Raw genomic sequence first — 13346 nt, 5'->3', positions numbered from 1 at the left:
AAGTTTATCCCTGGATGCACAAAGTACATTACACATACTGTCTTTCAGGTGTTTGTCTTTCACTTGTGTAATCTGTCTACTAGAAAAGTCATCATAAGACAAAACTCATACAATGCTCCAGCATTCTGAGAAGTGTAATTCATTTATCTTCATAGATTTCATGAGGAATATTGTTGATAAATATTTCTGTCCAAGTGAAGGAGCTTCTCCAACCCAGTGTGCAGGGGGGCCACCATATTTCCTCTGACCATTAACCTGTATAAGATTAATATTACACCTTTCCATCCACTCCAGAAGAGAAGCTTTATTATCTTTATTCAGAGAATTAATCTAAGCCTCACTTTCAGTGTTCATCACATTGTTGTCCATCAGAGAATGATCTGCTCTCTCCAGGGGATCAGAGGCTGAGCTCTTTTCCATGCTCTGATTGGAAGAAGCAGACAAAATCTCCGGTCTCCTCCACAGACCATAATCAGTGGGTAGAAGGCTAGCACCTAGTCATCTCCAAAAGCCCCTGTCCCGGTTGGGTCTTTGAGATATGTCAATCTTTATTTTGTTACAATCCAATAAAAAAACCAAAAAACTATAAATCACAATAGTATATAATGGATGCAGCACATCTATAACAAAACTCAGATATTGTTTATAACATTCAACATGTATGTCTACACAATTATATGCATTACTCATAAAGTGTGTTACTCATATGGCAGTTAACATTGGAAAAAGGATTACAGCCATCTATTATATATACTATATTGCCAAAAGGATTGGGACACCCCTCCAAATCATTGGATTCAGGTGTTCCAATCACCTACATGGCCACATGTGTATAAAATTAAGCACCTAGGCATGCAGACTGCTTCTACAAACATTTGTGAAAGAATGGGTTGCTCTCAGGAGGTCAGTGAATCCAAGCGTGGTACCGTGATAGGTTGCCACCTGTGCAATAAGTCCATCTGTGAAATTTCCTTGCTACTAAATATTCCGCGGTCAATTCTTAGTGGTATTATAACAAAGTGGAAGCAACAGGGAACAACAGCAACTCAGCCACGAAATAGTAGGCCACGTAAAATGACAAAGTGGGGTCTGTGCATGCTGAAGCACCCAGTGTACAGAAGTCGCCAACTGTCTGCAGAGTCCGTAGCTAAAGACCTCCAAACTTCATGTGGCCTTCAGAATAGCATAACAGAGTTTCATGGAATGGGTTTGCATCACCAAGTGCAATGCAAAGCGTTGGATGCAGTGATGTAAAGCACACGGCCACTGGACACCACAGCAGTGGAGACATGTTCTCTGGAGAGACAAATCACGCTTCTCTGTGTAGCAATCCGATGGACGTGTCTGGGTTTGGAGGTTGCCAAGAGAACGGTATTTACCTGACTGCATTGTGCCAAGTGTAAAGTGTATAGTTTGGTGGAGGAGCAATTATGCTGTGGGGTTGCTTTTCAGGGGTTGGGCTTGACCCCTTTTTCCAGTGAAGGGAACTCTTAAGGCGTCAGCATACCAAGACATTATGGACAATTTTGCTCCCAACTTTGTGGGAACAGTTTGGGGATGGCCCCTTCCTGTTCCAACATGACTGCGCACCAGTGTACAAAGCAAGGTCCATAAAGACATGGATGAGCGAGTTTGGGGTGGAGGAACTTAACTGGCCTGCACAGAGTCCTGACCTCAACCCGACTGAACACTTTTGGGATGAATTAGAGTGGAGACTGCGAGCCAGGCCTTCTCATCCAACATCAGTGCCTGACCTCACAAATGCACTTGTGGATAAATGGTCAAACATTCCCATAGACACTCTCCTTGTGGACAGCCTTCCTTGAAGAGTTGAAGCTGTTATAGCTGCAAGGAGTGGGCCAACTCAATACTGAACCCTATGGACTAAGATGCCATTAAAGTTCATGTGCATTTAAAGGCAGGAGTCCCAAATACTTTTGGCAATAAAGTGTATGTATCTCTGAAGAAGAAGCTTTATGACTCTGAAATGTGTCAGGTGATCCTGTCTGTGTTAACAGTTGTAATTACACATCAGTCTTCATGATAAAATAAATTGTTTACCAGGTTTTTTGGATGTGTATTGGTGGTAACACAGGAGTAGATTTACTAAAACTGGTGCACTCAGAATCTGGTGCAGCTGTACATAGTAGCCAATCAGCTGCTAACTTCAGCTTGTTCAATTAAGCTTTGACAATAAAATCTGGAAGCTGATTGGTTTCTATGCAGAGTTGCACCAGATTTTGAACTCTACAGTTTTAGTAAATAACCTGCACAGTTTAATATAATGCAAAATCAGCTGTACTACCGTATTGTCTATAGTGTTTTACTGGATTATAACAAAATAATCCAGTAAACATGTATGTCTTAACAGTATGTGCTATTTTTGCCGACAAAATTCTATGTGGAGAAAGTTATGAACTTTTGGTACCCTACCTACTTTGGGCTTCCTAATTTCTGTTCAGTATACCTTTCCTTGTCTCGGTGAAGTAGAAAGATGGGTGAAAAAAACTGAATGTTATGAGCAATGTAGATAAATTTATTTAAATGCTATGGACAATGTAAATATATGAAGTCCAACTTTAAACAGAACACTAATAAAATTTGCTGAGCAAAATTTCATTTGTCTTTTGCTTGCACAACCTTTGAAAAAAACAGATTCATTTTATTGTATTGGAAAAAACATCTTTCTACATTTCATAATGTCCTTCCTAACAAAATAAAATGAAAATGTCATGTAAATAAGCGTCTTCAATAGGAGAGAGGACTTCTGGGTAAATGACACTCTTAAATGGCAAGCCTGTAAATTAATGCCCCACCTACTGGGTTTTTAAAGCATCAAATGGCCCTGTGCTAACTCGAAACGCCTACCCATAGACGGTCTTTTTTTGGCCTAATGGATGGCATCAGCATGGAGCTGGCAGCAGGCTGAAGCTGTGCTGTCCACAGGTAGGTGTTCTGAGTCAGCAAAGGCTGTGTGATGTTTTAAGAACTCAGCGGGTGGTGAATTCATTTACCTGCCTGCCATGTAAAAATTGGCATTTATTGAGAAATCCTCTCCTCTTCAAGGGGCTAACATACATAAATTTCACAGAAAACATTGCCTGGATCCTCTCTACTGGTTCTATTTAGTCAGGGAAAGGAAATTCTGTATATCTAGTGATTTCATTTTGTGCAGCTAGAATGCAGGCTTGGTCAAAACGGCAGGCTGCAAGTCATTGAAATACATTCTCAGAATATAAATTCAGCTAAAGCTCAGCTTGCCAAAATACAATCAAATTACTTTGCATTATATATAATTAGTTAAGGTTAGAAAACGTGGATATCAGGTACAGAAGCAGGTTAGAAACGGCATGCTTTAGGAAAAAAATGTGTTCATTTGGTATGCTTTGGAGTTGTTTTTGTTTGCATTCTCAATGATTTGTACAGGCAAAGAAAAGCAGTTCAAACAAAGCAGAAGAGGACATAGCAATGACCACAATTCTCCCAAAGCCTGACAAAAGGAGGTATATTACTACTATTAGTTCCTGTTGACATCTGCGCATTTTAGGTGCAGTTCAGTAAATGTGCATGGCACCAGAGGCGTAACTAGAACCTTCCAGGCCCCAGTGCAAGAAACCATGAAGGGCAACCCCTGACCCCCCCTCCTTTCCTCTGAGCCATGGGCCCTTTACTCCAATTGTGGCCCCTTTATTCACATGAACTGCAGCGGGCCCCCTCTTTCCTGCTGCTTAGGTAGGGTTGCCACCTTTTCTTCAAGCCAAACCTGAACACTTTAGTGGTGCATAGCAAATTTTTGGTAGTATACACTACACATATATTTTGTGAATAAATAACATTTCTAATCATATGGATTTAATCACAGGAGCCCCCCCCTTACATCAGAGTTCACAAAGTTTCCCCTTTACACCTGAAAGTGCAGAGTTTCCCCTTTACATTTGAATCTGCAGAGTTCCCCTTATATCTGAACTCGTAGAGTTCCCTTACAATCTAAGAGGCGATTCTGCAGATTCTGGATGTATAGGGAGAACTGTGGCGGCTCTAATTTAAGGGGGAGCACTGAGAACACTGATGTAAGGAGGGAACTTTGATGTAAGAAGGAACGCTGCGGACTCTGGTGTAAGGGAAACTCTGATATAAGAAGGGGTCTCTGGTAACCAGAGCCCCCACTTACATCAACGTTTCTAGCATTCACCTTTGATGTAGAGGGGGGCTCTAGCAACCATAATTAGAGTCCGCAGAGCCCCCCCACATCAGAGTCTGCAGAGCCCCCTACATCAGAGTCTGCAGAGCCCCCTACATCAGAGTCTGCAGAGCCCCCTACATCAGAGTCTGCAGAGCCCCCTACATCAGAGTCTGCAGAATTTCCACACTGTAAAGGAGATCTCTGTAGACTCTGGAATGTAAAGGGGAACTCTGATTTAAGGGGGCTCTGATGTAAGGGGGAATGCTGTGGACTCTGGTGTAAAGGGGAACTTTGATGTAAGGGGGTCTCTGTTCAGCAAAGCCCCCCTTACATCAGAGTCCACAGAGCACCCCTTACAACAGAGTCCCTTTTACATTATTGTACTGGGAGGCAGGAGAGGGGAGGGGAGAGACTCACAGGATGCATGGATGGATGGATGGATTGGCTGTAGGCACAGTTCCTCTTCCTGCTGAGTGGCTCCAGTTCAAACTTCCCTGGCTCTGTTCCTCCTCCTCTCGCCCTCTCCTCATGTGTCTGCTCCTGTCCACTTCCCGACCACACATCTCTGTCTCTGAGACATTGCCAGGGAGTGTGGGTGGGAGCAGATACAGGAGGAGGAGAGCCAGCTCTATCTATCTCTCCTCTCCCATCCGTGCAGGAGGAGGGGGGGAACTGTCAGTGCTGACTTTGAGCTGCCAATAAGAGAAGCGGTCACCTCAAAGCCCTGCAACCAGTAACACCATTGGGGAGACACAATCTGGGCCCTCGGGCCCCCTACAGAGGCGAAACTCCAGGGCCCGGTTGCAAGTGCGACCTTTGCATCCCTGGTAGGTTCGCCACTGCATGGAGCATTTTATATGCGTTACTTTTGAAATCCATGTAACATCCACTGAACTACTATAAAGCAGACCTACCATGAAAATAGAAGTTCTGCTTTACTGACTGCCCCTAATATGAATGGAGTGGAAAAATAATGTTTTTACAACAAAAAATTTTTTAAAAATAGTTACCTAATTCTTGGCTTCTTTCAATTCTGGAAGGCACAGGTGATGTCACCTCCTTTCAGGAGAGCTGGATGCTCAGCTCAGGGCACACAGAAATGAAAGCCAGACAGAAGTTCTAACCCTTCCACATTCTATCCAAAACTAAAAAAAAAAGTTTTGGCTTTACATAAACGTTAATGTTCCTGTGTGTTTCTAGTGGCCATGTAGATTCTTCTAAAACCAATGTTTCAGAAATGGTATACAACATAGAAGTATTAGAGAAACTGGGTTCTTGGTGATTACTGGATTTTCTTTGACATTATTCAGAATTAATTAATTTATTTATTTTTTAAGAACAGAGGAATTACTTTGGAATTTCCTGTGCATAGATTTTAAAAACGCAAACGATAATACCTGTCTTTCCAGCTACCAGGGGCGGACTGACCATTCGAGCACTCGGGCACTGCCCGAGGGCCCGGGGTCAGTAGGGGGCCCCATGAAATGCCTCTGGTACCTTTTATAGGCTTTTTTGGGTGTGCTTTGAGCATGGGCAAGGACACAGGGGCCCCATGATCCCCTATTGTCCGGGGGCCCCATGAGTTATCAGTCCACCCCTGCCAGCTACTGTCTGTGCACTACAAAACAAATCACCTCTATCTAATGGAGAGGTAGGGGGAGGGGTGTTTATAGATCAAATCAGAAGCTTCCTAAAGAAGCCAGTGCAGGGGAAATGCATTGAGGCGTTGATGTCACTTCTGGGGCCGAGTTGTGGGCATTGGAGCGGCACAGTTTGTCTATATTTGTGCTGTTGTGTGGGCACTATGGACATATTCTAGACATACGCCAGTTTCAACACCTCTCAAGCCTAACCCAACATTTATATTTTTCATTTACTATGCATACACAACTTGCAACTTTCAAAGGTTTCAACAATTTTACAAAGGTGAGGAATCTTTTGAAGGATCAATGGATTCGTGAACAATTCACACCTTCAGGAGAAGAAAAGGCAGCGATCTGGCAGAAATGGGACCAGGTACTTGTCAGAAATAGGTGCCGACCCCCAAAGTAAAAAAAAAACCCAAAAAAACGAACAAATCACTATAAAGGTGAAGGGAAGGAGGATGAGCGGAACTTCACATTTTAGGTGAAGTTCTGCTTTAAGGGCTCTTTCACACAGACGGTCCGATTGGGTCCCCCTGCCCGTTCTTCAGGAACCTCCATTCTCCTCTATGAAGCCTGATCGGAACCTCCATTTTCCTCTTTGAAGTGGTGGGTGTAAACTGACATGTGTCAGTTTACAGCTGCCGACACCCAATCTGATACACCAAAAAGGGACGAATGGGGATCAAATCCGCCCAGTGAGGAGAGCTCTGTGTCTATCTCTGTGCAGCAGCGAAACAGACACAGAGCTGTCATCCGCTTGCTCAGCGGAGAGATCCCCAGCTTTGCAAGCGGATTCACTAAACAGGTCCACTCCATGTTAAAGGAACCTAAAGTGATTTAAAGGTTCATTCATCTTAACTCATTGGCACCTGTATTCTTTTTTTTTTTTTCTTTTTAAAAATTTAAACCTTTTATTCAACTTTTTTTTTTCATTACAAAAACACAGCAAAGTATCATTTACATCCAAAATACGAACATTCCCCTAAATTTTTCAATCCAACCTCCCCACTACCACCCCCCCCTCACCCAAACCCCCTTACAATTTACCCTGGTCCATATAGCTCTTCCCTTCTCTTTCCAACTTTCCATTCTATACTTGTGATCTTTCTCTTCAGTCATCACTTCTGACTCTTCCTTTTTCTTACTATTCTCTCTTTCCCTCCAAACTTTCTTTTCCCTTCCGCTGTTCCTGCTACCGCCTTACAAAACATTCCCTTTATTCTCCTACCTCAAATCAGATCACTGGGCCTCCCACTACTTCCATATATTTTCCAAGTGCCTTGAAGTCAGACCATCTTCCCCATTCCTTTCTAAATGTACTCATATTACCTTCATCTCTATAGTATAACTCCTCCATCTTATTCATATATTCCACCCTGTCTAACCAGTCCCTCTTTGTTGGAGGCTCCTGTAAATGCCAAAATTTAGGAATAAGCCTTTTAGCCGCACCAATTCGATGGTATAATAGACTTATTTTTATACTGCTTCACTGGTAATTCTGTCCTATAAAACAAACACACCCACGGATCCTTCTGTATAGTTGTCCCCAGGATCTCTTGTATAAACTGGATTACATCTTGCCAAAACCCCTCTATTTTTAGACAGTCCCACCATATATGTGCCATTGTTCCCTTAGCTCCACATCCCCTCCAACATAACGGTGAGACTTCTACTTGCTGTTTTTGTGCAACACTCGGTGTCAAATACCACCTCGTTAAACATTTAAAATTCATTTCATGTTCATGTTAATCGCCCCATGTGTTAATTTAAACATTTTATTTTTCTGTGATTCATTCATTTTTATTCCAAATTCCATTTCTCGAAAAACAGCGGAGGACCTGCCCCCCCCAATCAACAAGAATCTTATATATCCCAGAAGTAACATGTTTTGGCACCATACTGGAACCTAACATCTTTTCAAACGGGAGCGTGTTCTCTGTCATCCTCAGTGGTTGGGGCAACTTCGCAACAAAATGTCTTAATTGATAATATCTCAATTCATCTAATGACACAAATAACTCTTTAAATCTTGAAAAGTGCCCAACTTCCCTTTAACTACTATATCCCCCAAATGTGCATTTACATCTTCAAACCATTTCCCTGAAATGTTATCCGCCCCCCCCAGGAAAAACTCAGTTTCCACGAGGGGAATCAACAGTGAATTGTACTTCCAATCCATTTGATTGTGCATTCTATCCCATACTCTTGATACCTCCTGTGTCAATGTACTACTAGTCTCATCCATAGTGCAAAACTTTGGTGGTATCCAGATAATCCTCTCTAATCGTGTATTACTATAATACCTTCTATTTTAACCCAACTCTTCCCCTGTGAATTATATGTCCAATCTACAATTCGTTACAATATCACCGCCCACAGTGTAATAATTCTTAACTACTTCCAGCCCGGCCTATAGTCAAATGGCGGTGGAGCGAACCTCTCGTCCCTCTGGGAGGGCATCATATGACGTCCTTCCTGCATCACGCATTGCGTGTGTTCGCAGGGCCACGCTGTGGCGAGATCTGTCACCGGTCTTGTACCTCGGACATGGTCGATGACAGATCTGTGTACCGGCCCCGTTGCCAGTACCATGTGACCTGCTGTGACCAATCACAGCAGGTCACATGACAGTTGTATACAGTGGATGGCTTCCTTTCATGCCATCCATTGTATACAAGTGTGTCTAGCTGTGATTGGTCACAGTGATCACATGCACAGGCTGGGCCAGTCACAGCCCATCTATGTCATATGATTAGCCATGGCCAATCAAAGCTAATCACAACAAAAAAACCTGAATGAATCGATTTCATTCAGTTAAATGCTTGCATATAGCAAAGAAATTCTTAGCTATAAGCAATCAAATTGTGTAAAAAAAAAAAAAAAAATACTGATCAGTTCCCTATGGTAACATTATACTACTTTGGCCTTGGTGTAATATGAAAAAAAAAAAAATCTTAACAAAAGAGAAAAAATGTAATAAAAAAAAAAACAGTTATATGATGATGCTGTAACTGCACTGGTGACAGTAAAAAAATTGTGAAAATAATTTTCCAAAAAATTATGACAAAAAATTACAACTTCAAAACACTCGCCATGCCTCTTATGAAATATGTCAGATATCTTTACTGTTCTGACATTTTTGGGCCTCAAGAAATTAGATCAGTAGGTCAGTACTTCAAGATTGATCAATTTCTAGATATATCCCATAGTTTGTGAACTCTATAACTTTCCTACACACTAAATAATTAAAACTGATTTGGGTTATTTTCACCAAAGAGATGTAGCAGAATACAACTTGGCCTAAATCTATGAAGAACAATTATTTATTTTCAAACTTTTATAACAGAAACAAAAACGTGTTTTTTTTCAAAATTTTTGGTCATTTTTTGTTAATTTAGCAAAGAAAAAAAGAAAGCTCTAGTTGTGTGAACAAAATGATAAAATTTTACTTTGGGTACAGTGTTGCATGACCGCACAATTGTGGGAGCATGTGGAATTTATATAAGATTTTTGGGACTATCACCATCTTAACCAAATTTATACGCATGATCCAAGAGATCCTTCCCCTTGAGAGTCTTCTCAGCTCATCCTTTATTTCATTTATTAATGGAATTTAGTTTACCCGGTATTTATTATTTATAGAAGGAGTCAACTTTACACCTAGGTAACCTAATTCCTTCTGCCTCCATGAAAATGGGAAGCCTTTTTGTAAAGTCTGCATCCCATCCTTTGAAACATTAATGTTCAAGATCTCTGATTTTGAGGGGTTTGATTTCAAGTTTGAAAGCTCTCCATACCCTTTTAGTAATCCCACTAGGTTAGGCAAAGTTAACCCAGGATTCGAAATATAGAACATATCATCAGCATATGCCACTACCTTATGCTCTATCTCACCTATCTTGATTCTTCTTATATCTACAATCTTACTGTCACCAGCAAAGGTTCCAGGGATATTACAAATAATAACAGGGATAAGGGGCATCCCTGCCTTGTACAGTTGTACATCTTAAAAGACCTCGAGAGGGACCCATTTACCTTCACCACCACTGACGGACCGTTATAGAGCGCCTTTATCCAACTCATCATCTTAGTCCTTATTCCCAAGGCCTCTAGGGTTTTTATCAGAAATCCCCAGTATACCCTGTCAAAAGCTTTCTCGGCGTCGATCGACATTAAAATTGTTGGTAACTTTTCTTTCTTCGCCTTCTGTAAAAGAAGCAATGTTCTCAAACCATTATCCCTCCCTTTCCTTCCTGGGACAAAACCCACCTGATCCAAATGTATTCATTCCGGCATCAGCTCTTTTAACCTCGTAGCTAGCACCTTTGCAAACAGTTTTGTATCTATATTTAGTAGTGATATAGGTCTATAGCTAGCACATTGTAAACTATCCTTTCCTTCTTTTAGGATGATCGTTATATACGCTTACAGTGATTCTGCTCTTATTACCATTCCCTCTCCTAAGGCGTTCATATATGTACAAAATTTAGGGACCAATAAGTCTCCAAATTTCTTATAATACCCCACTGTATACCCATTGGGTCCTGGGCGCTGCTGTATTCTTTAGGGCCGTATTAATTTCCTCCTGGGAGATCGCATGTTCTAACAATACTAATTTTCTTTTGATATTCTTGGCAGGTCTGTTGCCTTTAGAAATTCCTACTGTTTCCCTTTCTTTTCTTTCTCTGAAGCTTTCGGGTTCCTAGGTTTTACATCATACAACCTACTATAAATTTTTTGGAACGTTTCAGCAATATCAGTGGTGGAGTAAACCAGTTCTTTTTCAGCTTTAATTTTTTCAATATAATTTTTCAATTTCTTCTCCTTAAGTCTTTTCATCAAATATTTTCCTGGTTTATTCCCCCACTGATATATTTCCTTTGAGACCCTATTGAAGATCTTCCTTGATTCCTGTTCCAGTAGGTCTTTTAACTCTTCTCTTTTAAGTATAATCTTCAAATGAACCTCTGTATCCGGTCTCTTTTTATGTGCCTGTTCTAACCTATATACCTTCTCCGTCACCTCCTTTATTTTTCTCTCCCGATCTTTCTTTTTTTAGTACCTGGGGCTATCAGGATTCCCCTCACGTACGCCTTATGTGCTTCCCAAATGGTGGCCACAGAGACTTCCTCAGTTTCATTTAACAGAAAAAATTGCTCTATTTCCTGCCTTAGCCTCCTCTCTACTTCAGGGTCCTGTATAAGCGTCTCATTTAGTCTCCACATTGCCCTCTTGTTCCCTTCTCCTCCTACCTTTATTCTCGCCATGACAGGAGCATGATCTGAGATAGACATAACTTTTATATTGGATTTAACCAGTGAATCCAATTGTCTATGCTCGATTATAATATAATCCAACCATGAGTACGATCTATGCACCAGGGAGAAGAAGGTATAATCTCTTTCTCTAGGATGTTTCACCCTCCATGCGTCCATTAAAAAGTTCCAGTTTTGCAAACATTTTCTCCATCTCTGTTTTTGTGGGGATTTGTGATATGACTCCCTGTTGTTCAGAGGCATTTTGATCATTTATACTGTCAATATATATAGATTCATTAGTCTGATTCTCTTCCCGTACTCCAAATGACAATCTAGACAGCTCCCCATTATATTTTCTGCATTCACTATATCTGGTCTCCCACAGTACACACAACATGGAAATGCAATTATTTTAGTAAATATAAACTGCTAAATACCTTTTCTCATCAGCAGTTACAGCAGTCTTGTGACCTTTATCAGTGTCCAGCAGAGCACTGGTTAAAGGTTGTAGGAGGAGTTTTCATTTTCCTCTAGGAGGATGCAGAACCCCTGACCTCTGTCTGGACAGTGCTGATTAGCCCTGTGCTGAGCGCATGCACTCTCCCCCCCAGGGAAAAAAAAATCTCTCTAGCAATACAAACCAAATTGAGCATGTGCAGTGTGTCTCCACACAATATGTCTTATCAGGTGATAAGAGGGGGGCACTGGAAAAAGGGGAAGATCAGAGAAGACAGAATCCAACAGCGTTTTTACACAATGCAGATGAATAACCCCTTAGGTTCCACAGTGAGTATAACAAATATGCTTTATTGCATACACAGACTGATTTTACTGTTGTGGGTTTAGTAACGCTATAAAGAGGTGCACACATTTGATATATGGTGTTTATTATTAGTTGTTTTGTTACTAAAAAGCAGCATTTATCTGATAAATTGATGCAAAGAAGTAAAACATTAACCATGGCTGGGGCCGTATTTGGTGTTAACTTAGTATTGGGTACAATTTGATTAGGCAGATATTTCAAGCATGCAGTGAAAAAATACTAGACTAAGAACTTAACATAAAGAACATAGTCAGGAAAGCTAGATAAAAAGAGGGAAAGAGGGAAAAGGCAAAAAGACTGACCATAAGATGTCAGAACAATGGTGAAAGAAATTGGTGGGGGGGAGGGGAGTTTCCTATTGTTCACTCTGGTCACTTCCACCCACGATTAGCTACAGGGTCGCCAACTCCTATTTGGAGCGCCCCTATATGTTGAAGTGTATTGGACAGAATACTTTGCAGCGTGGACGCTGATCCCCTCTAACGGTTAACAAGAAAAGTACACTGAATGTCAGAAGACACATAATCAACCAATACATTTCCAGGGCTATGAGCAGATAAAGGGTCATCTAGTAGGCCCCGCAGGTTTACTATTTCTTTGTTTAAAACACAAGCTCTTTATGATTCACAAAAGACCATCTGCTCTCAGTTTTGACATGTTGCCAGCATTGAACAGGTTAATAGAAGTGATCATTCAGGACTTTCACCACCCAGCTGTCCTGCCCTCCCCCCACTCACATCTCCCCAGAGCTGTCCTTGTCACAGACACCCAGTAGGGACAAGCTCCCATCCCCCCCCCACCCCATCCCCCATTACAGGAAACAGCTCAGTACTGTGGCTTATATGGACCGACAGCAGTCTACTAGAGACACAGACATGTGGATATATATACTTTCCTGTTACTAGGTCCCCTCCCCCACACACAAATATGACCGACTCCCTGTTCTCTAGTGTGATCAATTATGTATTGAGAAATCTTCCTCACCTGCAGGTATCAGTGACTGCAGACATCTTCCATAACAACCCTTCAACCTCAGGAATCCATGAACTGATGCAGGCCTCACACTCATTCCTTCTCCAGGGTATTCTGTCTAGTAGTTACCATGGGTGATATCACCTGTCAGATCGGAACTAGGAATATAAAAAGAAGTAAGATCGCCAGATAAGTCATTTAAATCAGGACACATGGGAAGTACACATGGCTAAAACACAAGTGGTCAACATCAATTCTGGCAAGCATCAGTATTGTAGCCAAAGTAGATGTATACCTTAAAGCAGTATTAAACCCAAAACCAAAAATGTAATGTATTGCAACATACCAATCATTAGATGTGGTGACTGCATTCGTTTTTTTTTTCACTCCTCTGTTTCACTTGGTGATCTGGTCAGTGTCACACCTCCTGTATTTGAGTGCCTGCGCTCTGGATGAAGGAACAC

At 41.4% G+C, this 13346-nt stretch overlaps 1 protein-coding gene across 1 annotated transcript in view; it reads right to left on the bottom strand.

Moving 5' to 3' along the window:
* RCOR2 (REST corepressor 2) overlaps positions 1–4754 on the bottom strand; it is a 129462-nt gene extending 124708 nt beyond the window's left edge. Inside the window, exon 1 of the mRNA XM_089652787.1 lies at positions 4601–4754. Coding sequence (XP_089508913.1) covers positions 4601–4609 — 9 coding nt within the window. The 5' untranslated portion in view covers positions 4610–4754. The remainder of the gene's footprint in view (positions 1–4600) is intronic.
* Between the last annotated feature and the right edge of the window lie 8592 nt (positions 4755–13346).

Source organism: Staurois parvus, unplaced genomic scaffold (genome assembly GCF_062004578.1).
Source record: "Staurois parvus isolate SC_StPar_1 unplaced genomic scaffold, SC_StPar_1.0 ptg000694l, whole genome shotgun sequence".
In the NCBI taxonomy this organism is placed as follows: domain Eukaryota; kingdom Metazoa; phylum Chordata; class Amphibia; order Anura; family Ranidae; genus Staurois; species Staurois parvus.
This window is presented reverse-complemented; position numbering and strand designations above follow the sequence as displayed.